This window comes from Antedon mediterranea, chromosome 1 (assembly GCF_964355755.1).
Source record: "Antedon mediterranea chromosome 1, ecAntMedi1.1, whole genome shotgun sequence".
NCBI lineage: Eukaryota > Metazoa > Echinodermata > Crinoidea > Comatulida > Antedonidae > Antedon > Antedon mediterranea.
In genome coordinates, this window is record NC_092670.1 from 2,335,822 (window position 1) to 2,352,490 (window position 16,669).

At 31.6% G+C, this 16,669-nt stretch overlaps 1 protein-coding gene and 1 long non-coding RNA gene across 3 annotated transcripts; one reads left to right on the forward strand and one right to left on the reverse strand.

Moving 5' to 3' along the window:
• Positions 1-1,334: 1,334 nt before the first annotated feature.
• LOC140053121 (uncharacterized) lies at positions 1,335-16,617 on the reverse strand. Of its 2 annotated transcripts, XM_072098473.1 has the most exons (18): positions 16,303-16,617; positions 12,192-12,351; positions 11,599-11,702; positions 11,064-11,327; positions 10,062-10,372; positions 8,519-8,608; positions 8,014-8,190; positions 7,584-7,829; positions 6,956-7,144; positions 6,404-6,562; positions 6,033-6,308; positions 5,552-5,635; positions 3,215-3,434; positions 2,845-2,868; positions 2,678-2,704; positions 2,281-2,562; positions 1,892-1,955; positions 1,335-1,491 (listed from the first exon to the last, which is right to left on the reverse strand). In XM_072098473.1, the coding sequence occupies exons 1-18, from the start codon at positions 16,448-16,450 to the stop codon at positions 1,440-1,442; spliced, it is 2,877 nt and encodes a 958-aa protein (XP_071954574.1). In that variant the 5' UTR covers positions 16,451-16,617; the 3' UTR covers positions 1,335-1,439. The 2 variants fall into 2 exon arrangements, with proteins under 2 accessions (XP_071954574.1, XP_071954575.1); XM_072098474.1 differs by lacking the exons at positions 1,335-1,491; positions 1,892-1,955; positions 2,281-2,562; positions 2,678-2,704; positions 2,845-2,868 and adding an exon at positions 5,247-5,380 and having other exon boundaries at positions 3,380-3,434.
• Positions 8,069-12,323, forward strand: LOC140053185 (uncharacterized). Its single transcript, XR_011846051.1, has 3 exons — positions 8,069-8,369; positions 8,521-8,644; positions 12,293-12,323. It is a non-coding gene; the product is annotated as an uncharacterized lncRNA (long non-coding RNA).
• Positions 16,618-16,669: the final 52 nt, after the last annotated feature.

Sequence of the window (16,669 nt, forward strand, 5' to 3'; positions counted from 1 at the left end):
AAGTTGATCTAGCTACTAGAGTATTTGGGGTTTTCAGGGAATTTGTTAGTGTCGGAATTGATGAACGAAGATTCCTCGAACCGTTCAATTATGATAGCCTAAGATTAAACTCTAGGCCATAGGCTATAGGTATTTTTTTCACTGGTTAAGAGTATTTCCTCCTTGGTACCTCCTTCCTCTTCCTATTATTTTTATACTCTATATTTTATCCTAATAATTTAAGATTTATTGAATTAATCAAATTGTTTCATTCATCGATTTTAATATTTTATTTATTAATCTATGACTTTGCACTTATTTGTATAATCATACCTGTGTTGGAGGCTTCACATCCCAATCTTCTTTGTTTTCTACTTCAATGTCCATATCAGTGTGCAACAAATCTATATATTTGGGAATTTGTATAGGTATTTCCCCAAATAAGTGACTCTCTCTGAATACCTCCTGAAAGTAATGTATAGAAGGAAATCTAGATATAGTCTGGAAGACAAGTGAGACTTTAGTAGATGTTTCATTGTATTACTTTTACTATTTTGTTAAAAATAAAATGATGTAAAAAAGCTAATATTCTGCAACCCAAGGGAGTTTGAAGGGTGGAAATCACTTTTCCAAGCTATAGAGACCATGCCAGGCTGTAGGCAGATTTCATCTACATCATCTAATTTTTTTGGATGCCACTTGCAGTATTTTTTTTCAATTTGTGCCCTTCTGGAAGAAGAGAGAGTCTGTAACAATGCTGGCTATAGGCTTTTATTGTAGGACAGTCAACTTACATTTAAAAGTAGATACATTTTTTTTAAAGTATAGTAGGTTTGACATTGATTTTCATGACTGAAGCAAATACTCTATTCATTGGGTGGTGACATATTATACAAATTTTCAATTGTATTATGTATTGAATTACAATCAAAATAATATACAGTATGACTTTTACAATAAACAAACAATAAATTACCTTTTCTCTATCAGTGTCCCAAGTTCTTACTCGAAGTTGATACTTGTTAATCAATACCTTTCCAAACACACCTAGCCTTGCTGTTTTTTTACAAGCACCTCTATTTGTTATTGTAGGCCTACCAGTAAGACCATATTTAGAAAAATGTTTTGAATGTACACAACACTGTCCATTGTTTAAAGAAAAGGTTATGTCATCATCTTCATTACTGTCCAGTTTTATTCTTCTCCATTCACCTTGACACGTTGTAACAAGTAAAGTGAATTCCCAACACTCTTCATCTACAGCATTATGTGGAAATGACAGCAAGCAGTGGTTTCTAAAGACTGTGCCTGGTGGTCCACATCTAACAACAGGTGAAAGTATTGTTTCAAGAGAATCTGATAACAAATCACTAGGGAATGAGGTATTTTCTAGTGAGACTTTAACATTCTTTCCTTCTTCAATTGCTCCAGGATTTATCACCAACTTTGTGTCTTTATCCTTAAGATAGAGAGTTTCGCCTTTGGAGTCCACAATTAACTCCACAATTTGGTCTGTGGAATCAAAATGCTTTATAAATTTAATATATGTTGTAATTATATGTGGTTTATTAATATAATAATAACACTAACACTAACAATAATAATAATAATAATAATAATAATAATTGCCATGTATTTTTTTTTGTGTGCTGTCTTCTGTTCTATGATTTAGATGTTAAAATCTCTTAAAGGTGAAGCTTTAAAATTAGCACAGTACATTACGGAATAATTGTTAAGCAAATACACAAACATGGTAATTACACTTTTGTTATATAATTATAATTATTTTTCTTTTTCCTCATCACCTGGTATATAATTAAAAATGTTTGTGTTTAACTCATAGTATCGCTAAAATATTTTGGCATTGAAAAGTCCATATTAATATGCACTCTAAAAGAATAGCTTACAATACCTGGCTCTGATGCAAAAAAATGTAAACGGTTTTCGTTGTTTTTCAGTTGATTTATGGGAAGAACCTATTAAAAAATAAAATATGAACTATAATACTAAACAAATTTTATTATCCTTAATATACTACATTTTGGAAAGCTGTCTATGAAGGTCCTTCTTCTAATTTCAGTTTCATAAATTATCAATTTGATATGTTTGTAAAACTAAAAAAAGGAGTATGCACATATCAAAATTGGGATAGTTTCTCACAATATTTTTTAAAAGATGCTTTCACCTTCATTTTTAACAAATCAACAAAAAATATGTAAAACAATTATTAACTTTAAAAAACTTTAAAATAATGTTATTTCAATTATAGGAATCATGCGTTATTCTATAAGTAAGGTATACCTGCTAGTTGTATTTCATATCTTTTTTCAACAATATCTTTCTGAAACATATCAGCAAGATTGTTACTGCCATGTTGAATTAGTGCAATGCAAAATACTTCAAGTTGATTCCATTGGATATCAATATTGGTTCTCCAAAAATTCATCATTTCTTTGGTAGATGTAATTAGCTCACTTCCAAACTTTGTCACCGTTAATGAGCTAAGACCCAGATGAACACCAAACAATTTCCAGTTATGAATTTCTTCAGATACTTTTCTAATAATTTGATCATCCACGTACCCTATGATAGAAAAATTAGCTTTGACTTTGAATTATTGGCTATTCCTAAGTAAATTAACTTTTAAAATTTGCAATCCTTAGATTTTTAATGCCATAAAAAACCTACTAAATCTTACCTTCGTTATGAGATCGTGATGGTATAGCTATAAAAATAAATAAATAGATATAAATTTGTCAATCAGTATACATCTTTATAATATTACTAAAAACAATCTCAAAAACTGTATTCCAAATTTTTTTTAAATTCAACACTATTGGACCATACCAAACTAAAACTACTTACTTTCATCTTGAGATTTTAAAGTTTCTGTAACAGTAAATATATGTAAATTAATCAATAATGCAGGGTGAATCCAGTAACGTAAAGGATACTGGTACTAGAGGGTGTAATGTGGTCTGATTCCTGTAAAAGTTGGCTTGTGAGAGATCGGTCACCATTGCATAGAATGGAACACCAACTTTTCTGCGTAGAATAGACCTACTGTAGAACCGTTTTTTATTTGACTTGCAGGCCAGTTAGACAGCCTTTTTTTCCCCATTTCGAGTGGGGTTTGTCTGAAACAACTCAGATCCACCACTGATAATGTCAACACATTGTACTATGGGATACTGCAAAATATCAAAATATATGTGTATAACTTTAAATGCCTTGCCTTTTGGTAGCACAGCTTCCCCAAACAATTTACGGTAAAGTTTAACTTCCATTTGATTGCTTCCACAAGGCAACACATCCTGGTCAAACTTGCGAATAAGATGCATATGAGCATTTTGAATGTTTGGACTAGATGCACACGGGATGTACATCCTTACTTCAAGACCTCGGGCATCCTTCTGACTGAATACTTTTAACTCTTTTTGAAGGAAATGAAGAACCTAAAAAAATCCATGTATATTACTGCAGTATGTAGAAATAACACATTAAAAAAATAAAATTTGTTATGCTAATTATTTTGGCAATTTTTTTTAAAATTCTGAACAGAAGTACTTATCACTGTCATATATTTAACTTTATTTATAACAATCATACGAAAGCCCATTAATGCCATTTTAAGTATATGTTTTTCGAACGTAATCCGTTTTAACGAATTAGTAATTCGTTTGAACGGATTAATAATCTGTTCAAACGAATTAGTAATCCGTTCAAACGAATTGCAACATATACAACAAGTGCCATTTAAAGTATATGTTGTAATTCGTTTGAACGGATTACTAATCCGTTCAAACAAATTACTAATTTGTTCAAACGGATTACTAATTCGTTCAAACGAATTACTAATTTGTTTAAACGGATTAGTAATCCGTTCTAACGAATTACTAATTCGTTTAACGAATTACTAATTCGTTTAAACAAATTAATAATTTGTTTAAACGGATTACTAATCTGTTTGAACAAATTAGTAATTCGTTTGAACGAATTAGTAATCCGTTTAAACAAATTATTAATTTGTTTAAACAAATTACTAATCCGTTTAAACGGATTCCTAATTCGTTTTAACAGATTATTAATCTGTTTAAACAAATTAGTAATTCGTTTGAACAGATTAGTAATCCGTTCAAACGAATTACAACATATTCTTTAAATGGCACTTGTTGTATATGTTGCAATTGGTTTGAACAGATTACTAATTCGTTTGAACAGATTACTAATCCCTTCAAACGAATTACTAATTTGTTTAAACAGAGTATTAATCTGTTCAAACGAATTAGGAATCCGTCCAAACGGATTAGTAATTTGTTTAAACGGATTACTAATCTGTTTAAACGAATTAGTAATCCGTTTAAACAAATTATTAATTTGTTTAAACAAATTAATAATTTGTTTAAACAGATTACTAATTCGTTCAAACGGATTACTAATTCGTTCAAACGAATTACTAATTCGTTCAAACAGATTATTAATCCGTTTAAACAAATTATTAATTCGTTTAAACAAATTAGTAATCCGTTTAAACAAATTAGTAATCCGTTTAAACAAATTATTAATTTGTTTAAACAAATTACTAATTTGTTTAAACAGATTACTAATTCGTTCAAACGAATTACTAATTCGTTAGAACGGATTACTAATCAGTTTAAACAAATTATTAATTCGTTTAAACAAATTAGTAATCCGTTTAAACAAATTAGTAATTCGTTTGAACGAATTAGTAACTCGTTTGAACAAATTAGTAATCCGTTTAAACAAATTAGTAATTCGTTTGAACGGATTAGTAATCCGTTTAAACGAATTACAACTTATACTTTAAATGGCACTTGTTGTATATGTTGCAATTCGTTTGAACGGATTACTAATTCGTTTGAACAGATTATTAATCCGTTCAAACGAATTACTAATTCGTTAGAACGGATTACTAATCAGTTTAAACAAATTATTAATTCGTTTAAACAAATTAGTAATCCGTTTAAACAAATTAGTAATTCGTTTGAACGAATTAGTAACTCGTTTGAACAAATTAGTAATCCGTTTAAACAAATTAGTAATTCGTTTGAACGGATTAGTAATCCGTTTAAACGAATTACAACTTATACTTTAAATGGCACTTGTTGTATATGTTGCAATTCGTTTGAACGGATTACTAATTCGTTTGAACAGATTATTAATCCGTTCAAACGAATTACTAATTCGTTAGAACGGATTACGTTCGAAAAACATATACTTAAAATGGCATTAATGGGCTTTCGTACAATCATAATAATTTTCCTTTACTGTGAGTATGTACCCTAAGAGTCCCTTTGTGTTGTGCCAAACGGTACTCGTTTGTCTGTCCACAATGACAGTGTCTGACTTGTACACCAGGGTGGGGTAACCCCCTACTCTTCTGAAAGATGAACAGGGTTATTTATATTACTTGGATCTCCAGTTATAAGTCCTTATCCACAAAGACTTGTTCTCCCACCAGCACTATAGTTGAGGAGTGCATTGAATTTGTTGATTTTATGGCTGTGGTTTAATTGTTCCTGTATTATCACTTTCATATCTACTAGCCTACCTTCTTACAGACTTCAGGTAGTGGCTTAATGTCGTCTTCTAGAGAACTATCAGCCTTGATGCTCTTTGTTCTGACTATTGTTGTCTGCAATATAAAATAATGAACCTTGTAGTTTGACACATTGTAAATGGTAGTCTGTCTTGTATTTTTTTTAATGGATTGATGCTTGTTATTTCATTTGTCGGAGGTAAATAAATTTAACAGATTATAGCAATCCATACAACAGACATGGTCTTGATATATTATATTGTACAGATATATTTAAAATGTTTATGGGGTGAACATAGCCAAGGCAAACCTTTCATTTTTGTTTTTAATGTAGAAAATATGTGATTAAAATTGTTTTAATGAAAGTTATTGGTTATTTTTGCTGTAGAATACTAAATTATAGGGATTAAAATTTAAACACTGATGACATGGCACTGGGCCCTTTAATTCAGCTTTTGCTACTATATATCAAGTATAAATTTTAAAAATTTACCTGTAACATACGGCAATGTTTGATGGTAGCTACATATAGAATGACCAGATGTTCAGCATCAATATTCAATTCTACATGCTCATACGATAGGCGAGGTTCAACATCTTCCATTTGAAATTTCTCAATGAATTTGGTTGCAGCACGTTGAAAGAGATCATCTGGAAGATAGCTACCAAAATCATGAAAAAGTGAAATTGCACGCTTGTCTTCAAATTGAGGCTGTGGTGGGGGTTCTGGTTTAAGACGCGAGAGAACGTAGAAAATGTGTTCATCCTTCTATAAAATGAAAAAGAATATATCTTATAGATTGATAGTTTTGTAAAGAAGATGAATTTAATACTTGAATGCATTCCTGGTTTCAATATCAATACCTTTTTACTAGCACACATTAAACCAAACTTTTCCATGAGAGACACAAAGAAGTTAAAAGTCTCATCAGAATCACAAAACTCTTTCCACAGATATCTCAACAAACCAACTTCTAAAATGCCAGTGTCCAGTCTTTGCCAAGCTTTCCACATTACTGGCTCCTATTAAAAAATAAATAAATATCAGTGTAGTTTTCAGTTAGTCAAATTATTTAGGAATATTTAATAAGGACATAAGTAAGAAGATGTTTTAGTAACTCTGAATATAATTAGGATATTGAGAATATTGATTCTTGTATTACTGTATACCTGTATATTTCATTTTACAGTTAGAATATACAGTATAAAAAATTTCACAAAATTGTTATTGTAATGATTGTACACTGTACCTATTTCCTAATAAGTATATTTTTTTTTATATTTTCATAAAAATTGTTTAAAAATAAAAATCTTACTTTTCGCTTTTTAGCATGATGCATACTGAATTTATATATATAGATACTAGAATAAGAATACATATTGGAGAGAGCAGTGTCAAAATATTTATTTGCTAACCATATTTTCAGGCTCTTTAACAGTAATGAATGTTTTTGACATGTCAACTAGTTTCATCAAATCTATAACTATTATATCTCTTAGTGCCTCATCATCTGGGTAGTAGAGAATCTCGCCAATGTCATGTAAATACTCAAGCAGGAATCGCTGATTTTCTGTATCTTCACAGTCTTTTAGTAAAATGTGTACCTGTAAGAAAATAGTTTCATAATAAACATTTACAATCTGAAATAACTCTAATGATTTTAATACCTTATTTTCATCATTTTTGTAATTAATTTCTGGATTGCATTTCACTAAATGTTCATGGAATTGTCATGATTCATCTATTATACAGTATAAGCACTTATTAAATGTATAATATCATCAGTATATGACGATGCAACATTACAGTCAAGTCTATCCAAATACAGATCAAAATGGCAGTTAATTTTTTTTTAAAGCCAAGTAATATGAATTGTTTATAAAATACTTTGTTTTCCATATGGCAGTGATCATTTATAAAAATAATAATATTTGAATTTACAGATGCATTTATTGCTTTTTTGCTTTTCAGTGTGTACCAATTTCTATATTATTATTACATCAGCATATTTTTAAAACGATTATTTTCCTGCTTGTATTTCACCTTAGAAACTTGTAAATAGATGTGCTCTTTTTTCAAGCTTTGGATTTCCTGCTGTCCTCGCAGCCATTTTATTGGCAAAGTGCGGATCATTTTCTTGGAAAATTCCAGTATATGTTTCATTATGACAGAAGCATTGCTCTGTGCAAATGGTACACTGTTTTCAATGGTAAAGATAGTTGAACACACCATAGCCGCATATGGTTTGTCTTTTAGGGCTTGCCATATTCTTTCCTTTATCTTTGCAAGCTGTAATAAAGTGAATTATATATATCAGAGTGTATGATAAACCTTAACAGATTGATTATCTAACATTTACTATTTCAAAATATAAAAATAAGGCTGTAAAAAGTTTAGTAAAACATTTACGGTGAACATTCTTTTTATCACCAGAACCAATTCTTTAGGACTTTGTAATATAGATTCATTTTACCTTGCATTTCTTTTCTTCTTCAGTTCCTATAAGGCCATTTAAATGTGTACCTATCAGTAATACAGGAGGACAAGGCTGACCATTTATCTTTGCATCAGGTCTGCTGTTTGTGTATATGGAACGAATCCAAGAAAGAATAAACTCCAGATTTGTCATTCGATGTGGATATGTTTGACCCTAAAAAATACAATAGCATCTCAATCTCTTGCCAAAGACTCAAGTTATTCATTGGTCAACTATTCTAATGTAGTAATACAGTTTTTTTAGTTTAATCTGCGAATAAACTTTTACCACATATCTTTGACAATCACACATTTGAAGCTTAGAAGCAAGTTCACCAGACGTGTCCAAGAGAGGTATTCAAACATTTTTCAAGAAATGAAATTAATAAAATAGTTTGTTTTATGAATTATATCATTGAGAATTCTTCTTAAAAGCTAATAGTATAAATACAGTATTGTGACCAAATTATAATTTAAAACAAACTTATTATGATGCTGCTTACAGATGTTGGATCCAAAACCTTAGCTGGGGCATCAAGATCATCACAAAGGTTGAATACTACACAAATAACAGCAAAAGATACCATAAAGATCTGGGAGATCAATAAAACAGTGGCATTCAATGAATGGTGAATATTATACAGATTTTGACTGCTTAGAGGTTAAATATAAGATTTGACATCCCCGAGGGAATGATATTTTGTTCGAGGGAATATTTATAATTCCCGAAGCGCTAGCTGAGAGAAATATATCATTCATAATAATCATTCCCTCGGGGTTGTCAAATCTTATATTTTACCGATATAAAAGGCGATATTTGTTATTACATAGCCAACAACAAGTTGAATATCTACTGCTGGGTCGGGTGTAGCTAGGCCTCCTTTGTAATAAGCCTGCCTAATTAGGCGTTGCATTCACCTTACCTTGCAAAGAATAATATACAGATAATTACTAATTAATGTTCCTTGGCAATAATATATTCATTAGGCCTAGGTCGTTTAAATTAACAGAAGAATTTCCATCAAAAAGCCTACATTAATAATAATAATATTATTATCAGGTAGGCAGAATAAATTATAATTCGTGTTGTTCGAGGAGCCAAATCACCGGATGTTCAGCGCGCCGCGCGTACCAGGTTACTACCGTGAGTATTAACCAATCACAAACGGTCTTTCATCACATCTAGGGAGGACTAATAACAAATGAGGGCGCTAATGTATGCATAGTTTAAATAGTTTAGTTGATTAATTTCTTCAAGCAAGTTGTGTGGCGCAACGGAAAAAACGTTGTCTTTTGATGATGTGACAAATCATGGTGAGTTCAAGTCCCAAGATGACTTTTGTTTATTTATCGCCAAACGCGAGTGTTGCCACACGAAAATTACACAGTCAATATCATCGTACTCGAGAATTTGCTGGATTTTATATGTTTAATGACAGAGACACGATAATTATGCGAAAATTACTCAGTCAATATCATCGTGCTCGAGGATATATACGATTTATGATCCTCGCAGCGGTAGTCATGTGATGCAGTTTCAACCAATCATGTTCACGTATTTACATAGGCTATGTAATATAAAAAAATATCTTTATTATCAATGAAATTTAAATTTTGAATTGTTAATGTAGTTTTTTTGTTTCAGTAGTTTTAATTTTTAGATTTAAGAATGTTGCGTCTATACTACTACTAAATTTATTACAGATTTGTGATAGAGATATTTGACCAATATAAAAATTATTACTTATTATTTTTTTAGTGTTGGCCTTTCCTAACTTTGTTTGTCTTATATTACAGGAGGAAGACCTGTGCAAGTAGAGCTAACCTGTTTCTCACAGAAATATGTGTTGGGAATATATGTGGATAAACTAACTCCATGCTGGTATGACTTTCTGTCAGAATATGTCATGCAGGCATTGGGTAGAATAGTTGGTATATACCATACTTAATATTCCTGGCTGATTGATAGCTATATGCTGGTAACAATGCCAGCATCAATTCCAGCATTTTGTCTCCACTTTAGGTAATAAAATGTAACCACTTTACCCGCTGCATCACATGATAAATTGGTTGTCCTCCAAAATCTGAGATGTTCATCACAAACTTGTTGCTTGTCGTCTTGTCATCATTTCCTTCTTTCTGAAACTCAATTTCTATTAATTCTTCAATTTTTGAAGGAATCTTTGTCTGGTCATCACTTTCTTCTTTCTCAATCTTTGTCTGGTCTTCACTTCCTTCTTTCTGAAACTCAATCTGTATTAATTCTTCAATTTTTGAAGGAATCTTTGTCTGGTCATTACTTTCTTCTTTTTCAATCTCTATCTTTGAGGGAATCTTTGGCTGAAGGTTTTCTTGCTCTATATTTAAAAATGTTAAAAAATTGTACTAAATTCATTAAAATAAATTCATTAATTGACAAATAAAATATCCAATATTATGTTTCTGTATGTAATATATTATTTGAAGGTTTGCATGGCAAAATCAAATGTTGTTATAAAGTTTGCAGTACACCATGTATATTTAGTTCTGAAAGAACTGTTGGGTTTCTGTACATTTCGATCAGTATACTTTGAGTGACATTCACTTCTGAGGACGATAAAAGTATATTGATCGAAACATTGAGAAACCCAACAGTTCTTTTCAGAACTATATATATGTGGTGTACTGCAAACTTTCTGTATGTAATTTTTATAGGCCTTTTATTAAGATAATTTATTATAGGATTCTAATTATTTTATCAATGGTAATTAAAATTAATTAAGAAAAGTACATTGTCAGACAATTTAATTTTTAGAAATGAAAGTGGAAAAGGATCTACAGAATATCAACGTTTCCGATGATTTCAGGTCCTGAATTTGCTTCCCTAATGATTCTACGCGGCTTTTCCTTTCTTGATTGACAAGAAGAGTTGTGATAGTGACTTTTCAATTGCCATATATCTTGAAAGAAAACCTTATCAATTAGTAAGAGGAGAATTTGGCACATGCCTCTTAAGATTTTCCTATTTCATTGAGTTTGTTTTGAGCGCAAAGCAACATTTTTGATTACCCTCATCCATTTTGCTTTCTTTTGTTTTAGTTGATTGTGCTGGATTTTCCTTTGACTGTTCTTCTATTTTGTTTTCTTCCACATATTTCGTGGGAGCATTTTCATTGCCAAAAGCCTTTTTTACTGATGCTGTTGCACCTTCTTCTTGTATCATACTATTCTTGTTATCAGAAGCATTTTCTGTTGATGCTGCTGTTGTATTTTGTTTTTCTTTCACTTGTTTCACCACTTCTCTGGCAACTGCTTCCTCATACATTTCAGAAGCTTCAGCATAAAAGAAGTGTAATTTGCTTTTGTATATTATTGTCATGCTTGTATATATACACAGTATTATTTTAAGAATGTTACTATCTTTTTTAAATAGGATAAGAATGGAAAAGTCTGGGACAAGGTCTTTGCACTCAAACGCAGGATTGGCTAGCATGAATAGCTAAAGCAAAAACAAAAACAACCAATCCTGTGCCTCTCTCTCTTTGGTGCTAATTTGGTTACCAATTTTGTATTTTGCATTCTTTTTTATTCTCATGTTACTTACAAGTTTCTGGTGATTGTTCTTTCAAAATTGTTTCATTATCACCTTGAGTGTACACTGTTCTTGTTTCTGCTATACCATCAGTTACTTCATGGTTTGGATTAAAACTACAGAAAAAATTAATAAACTAAATAATGGCCATACAGTATTTTTTGTTTTATTGTTTTATTATCATTGTCTGCCTATATTTTAACGATTAAATGTAGTGCCCCAATGCAACCAATTGGTTGCAATGGCATTTATGTCATTAGTAAATTCCCTTAAATCCGTAATAATAAAAATGGCTAAACTGAGAGGAAATTATGTTTTTAAATATGCATTTAAAAATGCATATTGAATCTAAAATTTACACAGATATATACCCCGGGATTGAAGATAGAGTTTCAACTCAAAACAATCTCATTATACTTTTCATCTCATTTTCTGTAGATTGTTTTAAACAACATTCAAATCAAATAAAAAATAACATTTATTTCCAAAATAGTGGCATCACCAATAAAGCAAATGCTTGTGTCAGGGCTGCCAATACAAAACAGACAAAAACAAACAAAATATATAAATCACATTTAAATAAATAAATGTCAAGGTTTTCTTACCGTTTCCTTAGTAAAGAGTTAATAGTAGAAGTTTTTCCTACTCCCTCTAGACCTACAAAAATAACTCTGCCCTGTTTAACTTCAGTTTTTCCTTCTTTCAGAGCTTCATTAAATGCATTAACTGCTTCTGGTCCTCGAGCCCATATCTCCACAGGTAAGTCTATATACAAATTAATTAGTATAAAAATGAATATTTTATTTCGTTGAAGGGAGAGAATAATTTCATATAATGACCGATTGACAGATTCATTAAATTCAAAGAAAATTAGGACAGTCAGGCTTTTCTCCTCATTTAATGAATGAATACTTAATAATTAATTATTTGTTTTATTTTATTGTTATAAAGTAAATTGTTACAGTATATGAACTTTAATTTTGTGATCATCATCATCAACTTCAACTTCATCTAGGCCAATATAAAAGGATACTACAGCTCACTATGTCGGTCGGTTGGTCGGTTGGTTGTAGGTCGATCGATAAACAATAACTTGAGCATGTGACTGCAGCCATCTATATGGCCTTGTTATATTTAACAACACATTTAGGATTGGACATTTAGTGTTTTTACAATGAAAATAATATTCTCCATTGAACAAATTAAAACAACAAACAAATTATAACTCAGATTTTGGCTGCACTGAATAAATTATACATGTCTACATGCTCTATATGTTTGTTTTTGGTGGTGCAAAATATGGCAAAAATATATATGTGTAATAAATGCATTGTGTTCACTGTATTGTATTGTAATATAATGTTGGGTTGTTGAGGTACTAATGAAGGACTCTGACTCGCTTGACTGTCGTAACACATATATTATTTATTCAGTATAATACTTCAGTACAATATACAACTATAAGTATAGATAAGGAACGGACGTCAATGATTGATGCTGTCAGTGAGGTGTGAAGTGTGTAGGTCTGCTGTGAGGTGTGTGCTCCGTGAGGTGGCTGTAAGGTGTGTGTTCCGTGGCGTGGTTGTAAGATGTGTGTTCCGTGGCGTGGTTGTAAGATGTGTCTGGGCCCTTCTGAAACTTGGGAGTATATTGGCTCAGTTCATTTGCATATGTCACTACGTAATATTAGAGGGTAACGATTGGTCCTAAGTTGGTCCAGGGGTGTTTAAGTGGGAGTGATTAACGGTATAATAAGGTATTTCTGTGATGGATGACACTGTCAAATCTGTACTTAAATAGTGTCGATCACTCGATGGGAAAGTCACAAAATTAAGCTAAGTGTTTTCTTTAGGGACTCTATTATAAACTAAATGGTCATTAAAACATCTGGACAAACTCTCCTTCGGACTTTCTGGGTCAAGTTTGTGAACCTATTTAAATTCCGATACAAAGGTCAATTTCTTAAATATAACAGTATATCATTATATCACATCCCTCTGTTTCCCTTTTTTTTTTTCTAATCTATTTAACATATAAAAATGGTTATAATAGTGGCATGCAAAATTAAAGTTATATAAAAGAAAAAAAACATTATACATATATGCAAAAATTGAGTTAGCCAAAACCATTGACTCTGAAGTGTAACCTTATCACTTTCACTCTCTCTCTTCTCTCTCTTAAAAAAATGAAATTAAAAATGAATTTAGTATAAAAATTCCGGAATTTATATAAAATTTGAAACAAAAAATGTATATAAAAAAAACAAAAGTGTTCTTCAAGATCGACATAATTGTGGGTCCGTTGCTTTGGAGGCATGCTACACTCGGATTACCGAAATATAAACATCACAACGGTTGGGTTTCCCTAAAAAACATCGGTCAAGAAGTCGACTCTCGTTAATTATTTTAAATAGAAAAAAATTTATAAAGGATAAATTGAAATCAATCGGTGGGTTTATATAATAATCGATAAAAACGGAATGCACTCCACGGTATGTCCAACATGTAGGTAGTGGTGTAAGGGATCTCATTCAAATATACCATACCGCAATTCAAGCATTGGTATTTCTTGTTGAGGGATATTTGTTGGCAATTTTTGTGAAAAAATGTTCCGCAGCATTTGTTGATTGTACAGTCAGTATGAAAGTTTTTAATTTCGGGGTTACATTGACAAATTTGGCAGGGGGTATCTTGGTATTTATTTTCCAGGTACTGCATGTTACGAATGTGCGAATATAGTTTTTTCTTATATTTAGTTACAACATATCCAAATGGTGAGTGTTCGCTAGGTTTTAATTCGTCTTGGGGTATGATGCCTGTTTGTTGTCGGACTCTTGAAAAAAATGCTGTGCATTGTGGGGCTTTGATGTCTTTTGTAATTGCTAAGAGCAGGAGGGTCATAGAATAAATATGTTGTCTGTGAAATTCATGTGTGTTTGGTATACAAGTGGCGATGCCGTCTAGATTAATGGAAAGGTCGATTGTGGAAAAGTCAAGTAGGGCTGGTTCACTCTTATGCTTCCAAATGTAGTCTATAATGGGGGAGGACATTTTGTCGAAACAACATAAATAACTGTCAATGTGTAAAAGGGTATTTAATTTGAGGTTAGTCAGTTGGTCTACTGGACGGATGTCGCAAAGGAATAATAAAACTCTTTTCAAGGAATCTAAAGTAAATGGCATCATTTTGGTAATATGGAGAATTACGTTTTGTTCGCTTTGGTAAAGGATTATCTTCTTTATAAGGGCACATTCTGTGGACAGGGGCGTCATTTGAATTTTGTGTTTTAAGCATAACTGTGTAACGTCAAGCTTTTCGGATTCCATTTTAGGGGGAAATTTGGAATTGACTAAAATTAAGATAAATAAAATTAAAATGTATTTAAAATAAACAATATTAAACTAAATAAACGATATAAAACTCAAACAATAAAATTTCAAGTTCAACTATTATAACAATCTCACAAAAGTAAATTAACTTATAATTCGACAGTAAATACTGTATATTTGATACGCTCGTGCGACTTATTTATAGTCTGCCCATCCGGTTGTTTATATATATAGCTCGTAATTGACTCTACTCCGCCCGGGTCTTCCACCATGTAATATAATGTTGGGTTGTTGAGGTACTAATGAAGGACTCTGACTCGCTTGACTGTCGTAACACATATATTATTTATTCAGTATAATACTTCAGTACAATATACAACTATAAGTATAGATAAGGAACGGACGTCAATGATTGATGCTGTCAGTGAGGTGTGAAGTGTGTAGGTCTGCTGTGAGGTGTGTGCTCCGTGAGGTGGCTGTAAGGTGTGTGTTCCGTGGCGTGGTTGTAAGATGTGTGTTCCGTGGCGTGGTTGTAAGATGTGTCTGGGCCCTTCTGAAACTTGGGAGTATATTGGCTCAGTTCATTTGCATATGTCACTACGTAATATTAGAGGGTAACGATTGGTCCTAAGTTGGTCCAGGGGTGTTTAAGTGGGAGTGATTAACGGTATAATAAGGTATTTCTGTGATGGATGACACTGTCAAATCTGTACTTAAATAGTGTCGATCACTCGATGGGAAAGTCACAAAATTAAGCTAAGTGTTTTCTTTAGGGACTCTATTATAAACTAAATGGTCATTAAAACATCTGGACAAACTCTCCTTCGGACTTTCTGGGTCAAGTTTGTGAACCTATTTAAATTCCGATACAAAGGTCAATTTCTTAAATATAACAGTATATCATTATATCACAGTATTATTCTTTCCTTTTTGGTAATGAATGTAAACAATTAAATTGGTCAAAAACTTAACAAAATAAAAATGCTTTACATAATTTCATTTTAGCTGTCAAATAGAAGAAAGCATGCTCCAAGTACAACACTCATAGATCCACCACAGAGGGACACATTTCTTTAAAATATTGAAATTCTTTCAAATATTGGATTGTATATAAGGACAGTGACTACTTGTTTTGGTCTCTATGACCAAATGTTTTTTTTTTATTTGTTTAGTCTATGTGCATATGTTAATGTGTGATTTTGGTCAAAATAAATGTTGACTTGAAATGAAATACATCCCTTGCTCATGCCACTGCTCCTCGGAACTGTGCTTTTCAATATAATAATATTTTTATTACAATACATTGCCTGTTAGATTTAAATTTAGTATGTCAAGTATCAACAGTCTGAAAATAATAAATATAACATAAATAATCACAATAACTTACTATCAATATTGCTTTGCCCTGGTAATTGTAATCCTCCTCCATCGTGGAAAAACGATATGTTTCTAATTGAACACTTTTCGGAAACATGGCGGATGCTGTCAGCTGATAGATTGCAATCCATCGTAAGCGTCCTCAGCTTAGGAGACATATTGAGTAATGAACTCAGTGAAGTAACATCAAGGTTGTGAAGGTTACTACCAGAGATATCGAGATGATATAATTGTAATTGAACTTGTTTGAGGGAACATTCTGAGACAAAGTCATAAAATACATCACGTGATAGATTATGAATCCAAACACCGTCACATCTATCTTGAATGCCTAAAATGTGTGCAATAACTCTTCCCTTTCGCTCAAATGCCATCTT